General features: G+C 36.2%; 1 protein-coding gene across 1 annotated transcript; it reads left to right on the plus strand.

The window, feature by feature from the left end:
- Window positions 1-3,371: 3,371 nt before the first annotated feature.
- TMPRSS11B (transmembrane serine protease 11B) lies at window positions 3,372-16,639 on the plus strand. Its single transcript, XM_007086958.1, has 10 exons — window positions 3,372-3,376; window positions 6,330-6,445; window positions 9,485-9,603; window positions 9,700-9,767; window positions 12,074-12,234; window positions 12,942-12,980; window positions 13,507-13,681; window positions 14,792-15,051; window positions 15,499-15,641; window positions 16,478-16,639. Exons 1-10 carry the CDS (start codon window positions 3,372-3,374, stop codon window positions 16,637-16,639), a joined length of 1,248 nt encoding a protein of 415 aa, XP_007087020.1.
- The last annotated feature ends 477 nt before the right edge of the window (window positions 16,640-17,116 follow it).

Below are 17,116 nucleotides of genomic sequence, written 5' to 3' on the forward strand. Positions count from 1 at the left end.
GGGACTTTATCATATTCCTTGTTGTATTTCCACTACTAGGAACGATATGTAAACCTCAGGAAGTTTTCAACAAGTATTTATTAAATGAATGAATGAAGTGAATAAATGGTGAAATATATGAAAGATAGTGCCAATAGTCTATATATTTATATCCAAAATATCTTAATGACCTCCTGATTTTTTTGTTTTCATAAGAAGTTGGTGTCACCCAAAAGCCTAATCCATATTCATTTAGTAAAACAACTCTTGACTAGATTAATTCCTATAAACAATTACCAAAATAGGACTGATATTTCTTACACCAAAACCTATCTCCACCTGCAAATCCATTTCTACAAAAGTATGTACACAGTTCCAGAGAGAATTTTTAGATTAAGCATGTTTCAAATAGTAATGTTGTAGTAGAATTTTCATATCAAAAAAAAAAAACACAACAAAATAATGTATATTTGTCATTTGTCAGAGACTGCTCTGGTCGATACAGCTGGTTTCACTGAGGAGGAGTTTTCCATGAAAGGAATGGATGGGGTTTGAGTCAGAACACTGATTCATCAAACTGTGGTAGTATTTCCTGGGTGGATCTCTCAGCGACCAATCCAAGTTATGTCTATTCTTTTTCTAAGTATCCAACTCAAAGATAATTTTCACGTCTTCCTTTAAACCACAGATCCATAGCTGTCATCAACACTTGCTAAACGAGTTTCCTTTTAATTGCTTTCTGCTATTGCACCCAACCCTTAAAACCCCAAGTATCATTGTGGTTAGCACAGTTACTGAGAACCACCGACCAGGACAAAGGAAGTGCAGAAGTTTCCTTTATCTTCATTAACGCCAACAGCCATTATATCAGCACATTATGTACAGGTAAGTAGAGATTTGCTTGCCCAGAATTCTGACATAATTAGAATTAACTGTTTCGCCAATGACTCCCACCCAAGGGTTGCAGTAAAATAACTCACTTTAGAGGGGGTTTGTAATATTTTTCTACAGCATTTTGGATTTTCTGCATGGAGACACTCCTGTCACATACGTGCATTTGTGTCTGGAATCTGTAGTTTTATGTCATGTTTTGGAGAATGCTTCAGAAGGGTGACAGGTAGCTTAACATCCTATGAATGAAAAATGACGGTGTGACTGTTGTAGAGAGGAGGAAGCAGAGAGAAAAATTTCTCTTATAAACCAAATATTAAATTGTTATTAATTATGATTATGACTCCTCTGATTTGTTTAATATCTTGTGTTTTCTAAACTGCTTTCATAAATATTGCCTTGATTCTCACAGTACCATTTCTTTATAGGTACACTCTGTAGAATTGCATATAAACCATGTATTTTTATCTGTAAAATGTTCATGAACTAGAATAGAATCATTATGCATAGACATGTGCTATTTATTTTCAAAGTATATAACTAGATAGTTATTATGTTAAGTGAACAGTGATCATCAATGCCATTTTGAAAATACACTTTTAGCTTACAAGACGTTTTCATCAAAATATATGCAAATAGCAAAATGAAGTGGAACTAATTATAAAATATTTAATGTTCAGATAAGTGTAAAATATAAATGCAGGCCTTACACAAATATTTCTCTTAAAATTTGCATCTTGAGTCAAATTTTTAGCCCTCTAAGTACACATACACACACACAAACACACACAATTTACAGTGTCAGTATTCATGTAAAAATGTGATTAGAAAGAGCATACTCACAGAGACAGAATATACTAAGAACATTTTTTGAACTAAAGTAAATAATTTACTTTTGTGCAATTTCTTTATTAAAAATATCATATTATTCATAACCCTGATGTTTTCTTTTAGCCACATCTCTGATTTATCAGTAAAGGAAAGGGTGATCATACACATTTAATAAGTGGAAAGTAAACAGCATAATTATTTTTTTTTAATTATTATTTTTTTTTAACGATTATTTATTTTTGAGACAGAGAGAGACAGAGCATGAACGGGGGAGGGGCAGAGACAGAGGGAGACACAGAATCGGAAGCAGGCTCCAGGCTCTGAGCCATCAGCCCAGAGCCCGACGCGGGGCTCGAACTCACAGACCGTGAGATCGTGACCTGGGCTGAAGTCGGACGCTTAACCGACTGAGCCACCCAGGCGCCCCATAAACAGCATAATTATTAAAAGACATCACTTTTATGCTGGATAGATGTGGATTTTTTTTTTTTTTTTTGGTTAGGTTTGGTTTTGTGTTTATAGTGTCCCTTCTTCTTTTTGTACACCTTAACACTTTTGTGAAGTCTTCACCTGAAAGATTTCAAAGGATTATTAATGCATTGTTTACAAGCACTCCTAGTTAGAAAAGTTTCAAACCTTAATTTAGTGCTTAGTTTCAGGCTGAGGCATTAATCTGCCCAGAAGAACTTAAAGGGATTTGGAAACATGGTTGTTTCTGTAGGTGCTTTTGAGGAGACCTTAGTCAATTTTGTGGTTGCATTTGGGTGCCTAAACAATGAATAGCCAAGAGGAAGAAAAGAAACACTAGACATGGAAATAAAAACTTCAATGCCATATTATATCAATTTCAATTGTTTTCTTAGGGTTAGTTCTCTAGGACAGAACGGAAAAGGTCTCAGAAGAAAGTGATGTTTTAGATCCTTGCCAAGGTAGCATTGAGAATTCACAGCCAAGAGTTTGTTATTTTTGTATTTTTTAATGGCAAGATATAATTGATATTCTGTATCCTCTTATGTATCCTCTATTCAGTAATTCCCCTTATGTGATTTTTCAGAATTTATAGTATGCAGTACCAGAAATATTGGCTGAATAGCTGAGTGGTTTTTCTGCGTGGGAAGTATTTCATTTTTAAGCAGATATTTCATCTGCATCATGGTTCGTAAGATCTTTAGGTTATCAGTTAAAGGTAGCTACAACTGGGAGAAGCATCTGAGCTGGTGACAAGCAATAATCAAAATGGAAAAAGAGGATAGGCAACATAAATATGAAATTCTACAGCATTTTCAATGAAGGGCAACTGGAAATTAGGAAGTGATTTCAGTCCTCCACTTTCAAGCCATAGCGTCTGGATGAATTCTAAGATAGCTTATTTGATCACATTTTAATAGGTTTATTTATGTTCTTATAAAAATACCAGTTCTAAAACAGATTGCAAAGATAAAAGAAAAAAATTGCCCAAATCTATATGAAGTCGTGTCAGGAGGTAAAGTTCTAAAAATAAAACTAGACAAAACAAGAAATGTACCAGTATATCCCCAGTTAAGACACTCCTAAGAAAAGTAATTCGTGAGAGTTTATAGGAGACAGAAAAGTAAGGAAAGGGTGTGGAGCAAAGATTAGAGAATCAAGCAGTGAGCAAAGTAGTCTTGGTGGAGCCAAATGCCTAGGACATGAGGTAAGTACTTACCCATCTCTGAAAGGTGGACAAGATTTTGAATTGGACAGTTAAGGAACATATGCTGACAATTTAAAGTCTTTTGAGTGATTTCAAACAATGAGACTGTGAAATTCAGGAAAGCCACGAAACATGGAGATAAATTAGTTGTAGTCAGAATGGAAACAAATGTTTGCCTTGGAAAGAGAAGTGTCGATTCTGTACTATGTTTTATATAACAAGCACTGTAATTTACTAATTCAGTTTCACAGCTTTGTTTGTTCCCTGTTTTCAGATGAATCCTAAATTAACCCCAACTATGGTTCCTCAGTTAACTACTGGTGTGACATCTCCATTTGTGTACTAGAAATTTAAATGTCTCTTAAATTCCAGATACATATCTCTTAGGCTTCATCTGACTCTCTTTTACCTATTCTTTACAAACATAGCTAACTAATTACCAAATTCTGACAAAGATTCTACTGTAAATGTTCTCAAATTCATCACTTTGTTTCTTTTCTTACTACCACAATCCAGAATGCTATCATTCCATTCCCATTGATTATATTAGCCTCTTTGCTCATTGGTCCTCCCCTTTCATTTTTCTCCCTCCTTTAAACTACAGTTATCCAGACTGAAGATTCATCTTCCTAAGCACTGCATGTCCTCATGTTAGTCATTTCCACCAGATAAAATCAAAATCTCTTCTGATCAGCACTGAAGGCCTTCCATAATTTGTAACCCTCTGATCTATTTATCCTTCAGAGTCTCATTGTCCTTGATATCCCTTGGCTTCATTTATATACTATTTCAACAAATATTATCAATAATGTGCTAGACACCACAATATGGCCTGGGTATAAAATAATAACATCATGAATAACAAATAATGACATGGGCCAGATGATAACAAGACCTCGACCAGAGGTGAAAAGACTGCCATGTAAAAATAAAAAATACTCTCAGTGTAGATCCATATTAGGGTGAGCCATGGAAGGCCTCAAGAAAGAGGAGATGACAGAGTTGAGGATAAAGTTTGAGTGGGGGCTCACTGGGTAGGCTTGAGGCAGACATTTTAGGCAGAAGGACCAGAGCGTGCAAGGCCATGGAGGTGTGGAAGAGTCTGGTTGTCTGTGGAACTCTGAGTAGTTTGAAATGGCTGAAACATAGATTAGAAACAGGCTTGGAATGAGATGAGATGGTGGAGGGCTTGTCTTAAGTCAGGGGCACAATTTATATGTGGAAACACGAGGAAAAAGAAGGATGTGGGGTACAGATGAAGAGAAGTTCACAAATGTGATGATGGAGTTGTAAATATTCTCTTCTGATGCTTTTCATTTTCTCAGTGGACTAGGAAGTAAGGTTGCCAGCTAAGCTTGAGAATGGGGCAAATGGTGCTGGAGGTTTGAGGTAAAAAGGAGAAGTATGAAGTCATTTTTAAAGAGAGTGGAAAAAACTCCGTAGAGGATGTATTTAAAACAACAACAACAACAACAACAACAAACTTGTTCTCCTGGAAGTATCAACCCAATTTATTTTTATCTGAGACCTAATACATCATACATACTCCTCTCCAATGCCGCTTCTAATCTGAAAACTCTCACAATATGTCCAGCTATATTAAAGTTTTCCAGTTTTGCCATGAAGATAGCATACAGTTTAGTAAGAATCTGTATCACTAACAGTGTTAAACTGAAGATTCTCAGACTCTTTTGGGAATTTGAGTTAATTAGATCTGGGGTAGGATACCATAATCTGCATATGTAACAACCACTCTCAGGTGATTTTGATAAAAGCCATCCTCCAACCATACTTGGAGGAGCCCCAATATTTAAGACAAAATCTCAAAACCTTTGTGTGGCAACAAAGTCCTTGTTGTTGCCTCCATATCAGGATTTTCCAGAGAAACAGAAACAAGAGGATATCTCTTTCTGTCTCTATTTCCTCCTCCTCCTCTCTCTCTTTCTCTCCTTTTCTCTATCAATAGATGATAGATAATAGATCTATACAAATATATAGATACATAAACATAAGATATATCTATGTACCTAAGGTAGCTTCACACAGTTGTAAAGTTAGCACGGCTGGAAACTCAGGCAGGATTTCTATGTCATACTTCCAAGGCAGACTGTTTTTTTCTTCTGATGAAAATCTCAGTTTTAGCTCTTATGGCCTTCACCTGATTGAATGAGGCCCACCCACTTGCAGAGGGTAATCTCCTTACAGTCAACTGATTAGAAATGTTTATTTCAGCCACAGAATACTTTCATGGCAACATGTAGACTCATGTTTGACCAAACAACCTGGCACCATAGCCTAGCTAAAATTGACATTTAAAATTAGACATTATACTGTCCAGCTTTATCTTTGGTCAATCCATGACAGTTTGCAGCAAGAAAATTGAATTCCTGGCTAGTAAGCTAGCAAGAAAGATGGACACTGCTCTCACCCAATATAGCACTTCATATTTGCCTGTGTTCTCTGGATATAACAAGGACATAATAAAATAGAATTGTGATCATAATTCAAAAATTATGATAAGCTTTGGCATAAAGAACTTATAAGACATTTCTATTTTCCTCTCTTCTTCCTCCCCAACCTGGCAAGGTCTTCACTAGTTGATACTAATTCTGTCACTACCCCATTGGTCATGGGAGACAACTAGATGCTAAGTATAGATAACTTGACATTATCGTATTCCTGAAAAATAATTTCACAGCACAGATCCAAAGAGGTTTAATTGTAAATTTCTTTCCTTCTTTCTCTTCCTCCCCTTCCTCGTTTTTCTTTCTTTCTTTCTTACTTTTTCCCTTCCCTTTCCTTACCTTCCCTTTCCTGTCCTTTCTTCATATATCTTTTGCTACCCCTATGCCTAAATTGAGCCAATAAGGGTGAGCAAGAGTAAAGATTTGGAGTGTCTGTGACTTTTTTTTTTTTTGATATACCTTTTTATATTCATATCCTTTACTTGCAGACCAGTCACAGCTTCCCGTCCATCTTTGCCACTATGGATGATTGCACTGATTGTGTTCGGAGTGTTGGCAATCCTGGGAATAACCATTGGTCTCCTGGTTCATTTTCTGGCAGTAGGTTGGTAAAGAACACATTTTTATTTATTTCAGTTTGTTGTAAACTTTATTTACATTTCTACCAAAGACAAAGAGATAATTGCAAATAATAAATTATGTCTTCCTTTATTTTTTTAAAAGTTTATTTTATTTATTTTGAGAGAGAGAGCATAAGCAGGGGAAGGGGAGAGAGAGAGAGGGAGAGACAGAATCCCAAGCAGGCTCTGTGCTGTCAGCACAGAGCCCCAACGGGGCTCTATCTCACGAGCCATGAGATCATGACTGAGCCAAATTCAAGAGTCAGACACTTAACCAACTGAGCCACACAGGCACCCCTCTATCTTCCTTTAAAATGGCCATCAGTGACCCAAGATCCCAGAAAGAAGCATTTGCCAAGCTCCCTATTGCAGACATCTTTTGTATATACACAAGTAAAAGAATATATATGATACAGCGACATGAATACACAGATAGACAGTTGATAGGCAGAAAAAGTAATCTACCAAGTTGGTATTAATATGTGTTACCTTGTAATTAAAATACTAAGACAAGAAAGACAAGAAAATCAGCATATGCTTACACGCTCATTTTTCTCCCAACTTCCCAGTAGTTTGTTAGCAATATTATTCTTTTTATATTCTCAACCTTTATAATACTTCATTTGCAATCATAATTACTAGATGTTTTCTAAAGAATACTATGGGAAGTGATTCTAGGGGTGGGACATAGGGAGTTTGCAGCTTATATTTTGATTCATCATCTCAAACATTCTCTTATGCAATCTGTTATTTTAACTCCATGGAACACTTGTCTTCAGTTTTTAACACAAGAAGCTGGGGTAGCCCTGAGGAAAGCTCCTTAATATACAGACTCTCTGAACTATAATATAGTGATCCTGACGTCTCTCCTTTGTTCATCCCAACTCACCTCCAGAAGGTTGCCTTAACCGGGAGATTAGAGCACATATAATAAAAATGGCACATTACTATGGATTCACATTTATTTTCACTGCTGTCATTCTGCAGGGTCAAAATAGGACCTTTGGAAATATTCCTTGTCTTTTTTCCAGGCCCTGAAGTCTCATTACAGTAATAACAGAGTCATTGAGAATTTAGAAAAATCCTCAATGAACTCAGCTTGTGAGGAGATGTATCTCTGATATGTATCATTTTTCAGCCTAATTTATATTTCACATTTGGGGGAATATTTGCTTCATAGTTTTTAGCCTGGAGTTGTGTCTTTCTTTTGCTTCCTTGGAAATGAGCCCTTTACCCTTGTCTTTGGGTGTTTTTATAAGTTAGAGGAAGGAGAACATAAAAGAAATGCCTTAACTCTGTCAGATTTAAATAGAAGTGTTCTCATAATTTATGCTTAAAATATTATCGCACTTCAAAACACTGCACAAAAACCAAAACCAAAAATGTGTGTATGTTTGTATGTGTGTGTTACATGTAAGTTGTAAGTTTTCTTTATAGAAATAACTTCTAAGTAATCAAGTCATGAAAAAGTCATAAAACAATTTCTTTCTGTCCCTTATCCATCTCAATTCATATTGGCATTTGAACCACTTATAGAAATGGGAATATCAATCATAAGGTGCAGATGTACCTTATGGATATCTCATCCCTAAGGGTTGTTTTCATTTCATCAGGTACCAACAGATCTCAGTGACTGATTTCACAGTGACCTCAGCATAGTGAGCCATCTCTGTGGCTGAATGCTGTGTGGAATTAAATTAATACTCAATTCCTTGTTTTAGGGTATGGTTTCTTAGTCTTAATGTCTTAGACATTAAATGTTTGGTTTATGCACTGGCTCTTGGAAAAGTGCTCCATGCAGTTGTAATAAAAAGTTTGTATCTTGTCAATTTATTAGTCTACACTGAGGAATATTCATGGCAGCCTAATTATCATAGTAGGTAGAAATATTTAGGAATCTAAATAAAGAACTGAAAGATACACTATGAACACTGAATTATAAAAAAAGAAAGTTGAATAGTTTAAAGATCTATGTTTTACTACTTATGTTAAAATCTAATAAGCTACCATTGCAAAGTTCGGTCTCTATAGTAAAAGATCCATGATCCCCAGACAAACTAACTATAATTAGCAATGTTGGTTCACAAATTATTATTCATAAACAACCCATTTTCAGCATTTTGTTTAGACATTTCTGGCTTCTTTTTTTATCACAATTCTCACTGTAAAATATTTTCACCACTTATAATAGAAAGTCATATTTCATTTTGATTATGGTGCTTTCCTTCTCTGCATTTGTATAGAACCTGCAATTAGATGATTAATGTTTTTCATTATATCCTTATTAGTACCTTGTGTAATGATTTCAACCATATTGAGCCTGTCACTTCCATCACATAGTCTTCAAAAGCAATGATCATATTGCACAATAGTATTAATATTTATTCAATGCTTACTATATGCTAGGTGTTGTTATATAGCATCTAGAATATTTCTAAGTGCTTAGTATCTATCACATATTAGAGGTAAGATATATCACATGTCTTACCTCTAATAGGTATCTTAGTATCTATGAGAATTTAAGGAAATAAAATGGATTAGGTGTAGTCTTTGTACTCAAATCGAGTTTTTGTTGATTCTTGGCTTTTAGTATCCATATGATATTAGTCAAGTTACTGAATATCTCAACACCACATTTTTCCAGAAAAAAAAGGGGTATACTTCATATGTTCTTTTATAAAGTATCTTCTCATGGTACATAATAAATGGTAACTATTTTTACTCATAGTTTAATAATTATATGACAGAAATCTCACTTACAGTATATAGTTCTATCTGTCTCAATCAAGATATTACTCTTCTTGCTGACTTTTGTCTATATCTATATATGCTGCATTATTGGTCCCGTAAACACTTTTCACAATGCCCAGGATATCTAACCGGCTGTGCCAGAAAGATTCACAGGCTTTATCAATGTCTAATATGAGCACAATATTTACTAGTTGATATTACTATGTAATTTGTATCTGCATTTGAAATCCATTTCACCTAAATAATTCTTGGATGATGTTTTTATCTCACAGAAAACACGACTTACTATTATCAAGGTAGCTTTGAAGTGCTGGATATCCCATACAACAGAAATTATCAAAGAGAGACATCACCAGAAAATAACTATCTTAGCAAAATTCTTGAGACTAAGGTAAACTGGTATTTTCCTATATTTATTTCATTGTTAGTTCTCTGAAATATAAATATATTATTGGAATATGACGTTTGATTCTGTTCTCTTTAACAGATGGTTGATGCATTTCAAAGTTCTAGCATTTACAGACAATATATCAATTCTCAAGTCATCACACTGGTGTAAGTAACTAATAATAGCAGTTAGAAAAGAGATCAACTCATTCATACATACATATTTCAAGCACCTCTGTGAAATGTCACAGTCATTAGCCAATAAGTTACTAATACAGTATTATCGTAAGTCAAATGCCAGACTAATTGTTCAATATAAAACCAAAGCAAAGATGGGGCTATCTAGTTTTGTCCACTAGATCTATTGAGAATGTGTTATTCATATAATGCGTTAAATTATAGTTGCCTCATCACTCAAGCTTCTTAAGTTTTTATGTCTAGCAAATAGTAGGTGATCCCTTAGACCAATGTTTGATAGTCTAAAATTTTTATTTAGTAGTTGTGTAAATACAGACCCTGTTTTCTCATGTCTTTCTTTTTCCTTTTTTGGTCTTATGTAAATCTATTTAGTGACTCATGTCCTTCTACTTGCAAATCAGCCAGACACCTTGTGGAACTACCCTAGAGTTCTTTTAGGGTAGAAAAGAGCATATCTACATCAGGCTTTGATGTCAAGGAAGTCCTTGTAGTCACCATAACAAGAAGTAAAATAGCTATCGTATGTGGGTTTAGAGTAGCAGGTAATAGCAGAGGGAGGCCTAGAACAGAAGTTAGGCAACTTGATCCCAGTCTTTACCACTTAGTAATCCCAGAGTCATTAAATCACTTTGACTCTATTTACCTCTCTGTGAAATACTGTCATAGCACCTTCGCTGCCTCTCTCATGTAAATGCACTTAGGGTCAAAGAAGGTAATGTGTATGGAAAGATTTGTAAATAAACACATTTCCAGTGAAGGCAATTATTGCTTTTACCTTCATCAGTGTCACCAGCTATGCCTGCTCCTGGAATTCATGGGACTCCTGGAATTGCAGAACACATCAAGATCTCCACTACAATTAACCTTGAGAGATGATTTTAGTATTGGAAAGAGATGGGAGCTAAAATTGAAGGGCCCAGGTATCTTTCAGAGAAGTCTGCAACCACCGCAATCACTTCCAAAGGAAGCGATGGAGAGGCTACAGGACAGACGTTTTCATTTTGACACCCCTTTCTATGATAATCAAACCTGCATGAGCTGAGTGCTTCCTAGCACTGATTACTGATTTATACGCCAAAAGGTTAATCATCTGTCAGGGAGAGCCAAAGCATAAAAATGCCACTTTGGACACTATCCTCAAAGCTGTTTGACAATTCCTACATGTCCACCCGTCACCTTCTTGGGTTGCTTACCCCTATCTGAATTCCAAACAAATCTTCCCTGAGTGCCATGGTCAGGTTCATCTTTCTCAAGCACAGTTTTATTCAACAACTTCTCTTTACTTCTATCTCTTGGCTCACATTAAAAGTCCTCCTCCATCTGAGCCCAATCTCTTAGACACTGCTGTCTCTGTGACCTGGCACAGGGAGACAAAACAGTGTAAAGACTCTGGGTTATAGAGTCAGTTGTACTGAATCTGATTTGAGTTTAGTAGCTGTATAATCTTGAGCCTATTAGGTAACCTGTCAGAGCCTCCGTTTTTCCTTGTCTACAAAATGAAGACAATGACACCCATGCTGCAGGCTTGTTGTGAAGTCTAAGTGTGACAATAAATGTGAAAATAAGTACCTAGAACACAGCTGATCCCCAGTAAATGCAAATTAATTATCGCTATCCAGTTATTCTGGAGTGTTACTCTTCTTCTCTACCTGATGAAATTGTCTGCTTGATGTTGAAGTAGTGATAAAAACACTTTAAAACCCAGTGTGTATGCCACCTCTTTCATGAAAATTTCTCTAATTCTTTAAATAAAAAATAACTTATCCTTCCTCTATTTGCAGATAAGACAAAATAAATATTATCCCTTCTGCCTCATTTATTGTAGTCATTTGTATACATGTCTGATTTCCTAGAAATCTGGAAATTCTTGGAGGGTAGGAGCCATGTCTTAGTCACGCTTGCATCACCGACTAGCACCCATTCCAGTCACTTGTCTATAGCAGTTGCCCAATAAATGATTGATGAATACATGAATAAGCGAGCCCAGTTCTCACATGATATTTCCACCCTGTGCCGCAGGCCTTTCCTACTTTTCAGATTTGTAGAACTACTTGTCCTCTAAGATGAATGCTGTAGCTGCTTGCATACTGTCACCAGGTAAATGTAGGCAGATGGATGATCCTGTGATTAACCAAAAGTGAAGGTACTGCACAAACCCATAAAAAGACAGAAGATATAAAAATATGAAAGATCAGGGAATGAGGAAGGAAATGCTATTTTCTTAGCAACATAAGAAATATGCTTATCTTGTTGAAACATACTTATCTTGCTTCCAGTCCTCATAACAACAGTCTAACTGCACATATATGGCTGATATTCAAGGCTCCCAGATCAATGAAGGAAAACACCAGAAGAAGAATTGAAAGTGTCTTACATCAGATGCTGAGAAACCACGCAGGCTCTCTGACTACAGATCCTAATTCTCTTAGGCTCAAGGGTAAGCTTATGAATTAAATAGGAGCAGTGTTATTTCATCTTTTTATTTCTAACATATATCACAAGTACCAGGAACAAAGCTGATCCTGAATTTTTTAAATGAATAGGCCATTATTTTATTTCAGAGCAATAATTTGTATTCTTCATTACTAAAAACATTATAATCAAATCATAATAATACCACACTTTAAAACACTTCTGGGAGAAAAGCTGCTTCTGATTATAAAGCAAATAGTAAGACTTTGAACAGTCCTTATAAGTAACAGTGTGTCTTGTATATATTTTCATGATCTCCTATAAACTTCAAAAATATCAAACAATCTGCCATTACAAGACAGGTCAGTTTTTAAGTTATTTTTGTCTACTGACAGGAATCAGTTTCACTTGTGGGTCTTTTTGATCTTCTAAGAAAAGATACTGACCGTTTTCCACCTTAGATGATAAAGATTATATTCCAATTAAATAAAAATGAAGTCTCTCATTTGGAGCTATGGAAGTGGTATTTCCATATCATACATTTGCATATAGTAAAAGAACAATTCAAATAAACCAATATTCTCTCCTTTCTACTAACATTTTCTCCTGAGATTCAAAATTATTTCTGACCTCCTCTCTGCTGAACCTAGCTAGCATCTTACTCCATTGTCTCCAAGGTCAATGGCTTATGCTAGGTATTATATTTACCATGAGCTTTTTGTTCTATTTCAGAAATCAGTAAGGTTGATGCTGAAAAGATTATCAACAACCGTAAGTTCAGATCTTCTTAATTCAATGTGTGAGATGATCTAAGACATAACAGTCAAGATTTGTTACTGTTGGCTAGTTACAATTCTAACTAGGTACCTTACATACAACTCATTTAATCCTCACAATAATCCTAAAGATAGATATTATTTATTATCATTCCATGTTAGAGTTGGGGAAACTGAAGCACAAAGAAGTGAAATAATTTGCCTAAATTCAACCAGCTTGTGAATGGTGTGGTCAGAATTCAAACCAGGGAGTCTGGTTGCAGAGCCCATGGACTTAACTGTGACTTTATCTGCCTCCCAGAGCTCTCATATTCTCCAGGTGCTGAGGTATCTTGGAGATACTGTGCTGGGTATGGAGGTGATCTAGGGGTTGCTAGTGATTCCTTTGCAGATTACATCCTGTTCTCTTCAGTGCAAGATATTGTCAGATAGAACCATACAAGAATAACTCAGCTCAGTTTCTGCTTTATAATCAAACAAGTGTCTTCCTACTCTCAATGGAACAAAACTGACTCTGACAGGCTGTGGGACACGAGCAAGGATGTCAGCTACGTATGATAGAATCAAAGGAGGTTCCAATGCTCAGAAGGGAGAATGGCCTTGGCAAGCAACTCTCAAAAAGAATGGCCGACACTACTGCGGGGCATCTTTGATCAGTGAAAGACACCTGGTGACTGCAGCTCACTGCTTTCAAAAGTAAGTTCATCATGTTGCTCAAGGATAGGGAGACCAAAGACTGGAACTGGGCCAGTTCACACTTGTTATCTCAGTTAATTATCAATAGCTCTCTTCTCAAGTGTCCTGGTTTGGAAAACAAATTATATGGGAAGCCAATCTAAGATTTTCCTGAATTACCTGTAAGAATGGGAAGAGTCATTCATTCTTGATATGGCATTTTTTTCTCACATGATTCTTATCTCTCATCACTTTATACTGCAGACATCCTTAACTACTCATAGTTGCTAAAACACATCATCCTGTTTCATAGCTTCCTCACCTTCTGCACATACCATCCCCTTCTCATTTTTTAGGCAACTCTGACCCAGCTCTATGGTCTCATCCAAAATGCTACTTTCCTTAAGAAATATCTGAATACTACTTGGCAATGAGAAAGAATGATATATGGCCTTTTGTGGCAACATGGATGGAACTGGAGAGTGTTATGCTAAGTGAAATAAGTCATACAGAGAAAGAGAGATACCATATGTTTTCACTCTTATGTGGATCCTGAGAAACTTAAGAGTATACCATGGGGGAGGGGAAGGGGAAAAAATATAGGGAGGGAGCCAAACCGTAAGAGACTCTTAAAAACTGAGAATAAACAAGGGTTGATGGGGGGTGGGAGGGAGGGGAAAATGGATGATGGGCATTGAGGAGGGCACCTGTTGGGATGAGCACTGGGTGTTGTATGGAAACCAATTTGACAATAATTTTCATATAAAAAAAAGAAATATCTGTTCCCTAGAGCATGCAGATTTAAGTCCACCTGTTTTCTTGTCCCACTAATTATACACAAATCACTTAAGCAATTAGAACTGTCTGTGTTTATGCCCATCCTTCGTTATATTTAAGTTTCTGGAAGGTATGGCTATTAATTTTTATTTCTATATCCCCACTGCTTTACACAGTATATGGTATAGGGAGGGACTCAAACAGTTTTTTAATTTATGAAAAAAATCAGATTGTATCACTGCTAATGAGCTATGGCACAAGGGAATATTAATGTCATTAAAAAGTACAGTAGATGAAGGCCATGTTTCTACTATTTTGAAATAAATACAAAATATATAATTTTTGCTCTTTCAGGACAAACAATCCAAAAAACTATACTGTCAGCTTTGGCACCAGAGTAAATCCCCCCTATATGCAACATCATATTCAACAAATTATAGTTCATGAAGACTACATCCCGGGTGAACATCATGATGATATTGCAATTATACAGCTCACCAAAAAAGTCTTATTCAAGAATGATGTACATCGAGTTTGTCTTCCTGAAGCCACACAGGTTTTTCCACCAGGTGAAGGAGTTGTTGTTACAGGATGGGGAGCACTTTCATATAATGGTAAGTCCAGTGAAAATTTAACAGTGTGTCAGTACAAAAGCACGAAAAATGGTGGGCTAGGCACAGAGTCAAAGGCATCATTTACTTCAGGATGCCTACTTCTCCCAGGCAATATCTCAGGAAATGATGCGTATGGACTTATGGCTTTGCAAATTGCCTTGGTGTGGAATGTTCTGTGGAGACCAATTGATTGTAGAAATTCCCTAGCCTGGAGAAACTAACTGAGAAAGTTCTGGTTCAAAGATATAAGAAGAGAGATAAGGACATAGAAAGGCAGTATTTAAAAGATTTCAAATGATTCTTTGAAGATGTCCTTTCCATTGGTTCAGGTGAGGGAAATGAGTAGGCAAGAGTCAAATACAGGTTTTATGCACAGAGGACAAAGCAAGTTTTCCATCCTGCTCTGTTTTAGAACAGGTCTTTTACTAATTTGTATACTTCCTTTAGGTAAATACCCAGAGGTACTTCAGAAAGCATCTGTGAAGATTATTGACACAAATACCTGTAATGCTCAGGAAGGATATTATGGTATGGTATTGGACACAATGCTATGCGCTGGGTACTTGGAAGGAAATATCGATGCCTGCCAGGTAAGTCTGGACACTAGTCACATTGACCATCAGTTACAAATAACTGCTATTATTTTATGAATGTCATCAATACAAAGACAATTTCTATGCTTCAGTTAATTTGCATTTTGACAATCCTGTTAAACTCTTCCAGCTAAAGTAATTCTCCACTACATGAAATATATGTTTATAAGTGTTTAACAAACACTTAAGTTGGACTTACTCTGAGCCCAGCACTGATTGCAGTTTTTTACAAATAATTCATTTAATCCTCATACAACATTGTGATGTGGGTACTATCATTATCACTTTATAGATGAGAAAACCGAGGCAGAGGAAGGTAAAGTGATTGGCACAAGATCACACAGGTAGTAACTGGGAGAGCTGGCATATAAACCAAAGTAGTCTAGGATCACAGTCCATAATCTTAATCACATTTCAATAAAATATCAGTCTCAGAAAATTTTAATCTACTTCCAGCCTATTTCTCTTTCCTTCTTAGCCTCCTCATGGCTAGGGTTCTGGCTACTTTTCTCAGATATAAAGCCCTGTTTTCTAAGTACATCTATAATATTTGCTTCCCAAAAGCTTTCTCTTAGAACTAGCTAACTAGTTTCTCATAGAACTAGATAACTTATCAGCTCATGCCTGCAAGGTTCAGGTCAACACCAAAGAGTCCCAGAGAATATAATCTGGCCAAAAGTGAGGTTAAGGGTGATGCAGGGATTTACACCATACATTTTCCTATGGTCTGTATGAAGGATGAGTCACAAACTTTATCTGGGCTTATCACTTAGTGTAAGTAAAGTATCTGGAAGTTAATTCTCATAATGATAAATATTATTTGTCTTATTTAGGGTGATTCTGGAGGACCACTAGTTCATCCTAATTCTCGAAATATTTGGTACCTTGTTGGAATAGTGAGCTGGGGAGAAGAATGTGGTAAAATCAATAAGCCAGGTGTCTACATGCGAGTGACTGCCTACCGCAACTGGATCGCCTCCAAGACTGGTATCTAAGAGAAAAGCATCTTGTAGCAACTATCTGAAGTCATTTTCACCTAAGGTTACTCCCAAACTTAGTTAACATGCATTTTAAATTAGTGTGTACAGTGGCCGTTTTGAAAGAACTGTGGTCCTGAGGGAGTATTTATGAACTTTAATTTTAAGCAACTTACAAAACAACAAATCTAATGTTTAGTCCAGAAAGGCCTAAGCAAAGAAAATGCTCCTATCAAAAAAAAGGACTATTCCTATTTTACTATTTCATGAACCCCCATCATGGCTATCTCACCATAGAATAAAGCTCTTGGTTTTAGTCATTCAGACTTTTTTCAATTATGAATATATATCCTCCCAACTCAGTGGCAGCGCTGTGAGAAAGTGGAACCAACCCTTTCTGAGGGATGGGTTGGAACATGCTCTATCTGCCTTCATGTCGTAGCTTTTGAGGAAAGGGTATGGTTGTGAACTGACTCTGGTCAGAATTTAGGCACT

This window comes from Panthera tigris, chromosome B1, assembly GCF_018350195.1.
Source record: "Panthera tigris isolate Pti1 chromosome B1, P.tigris_Pti1_mat1.1, whole genome shotgun sequence".
NCBI lineage: Eukaryota > Metazoa > Chordata > Mammalia > Carnivora > Felidae > Panthera > Panthera tigris.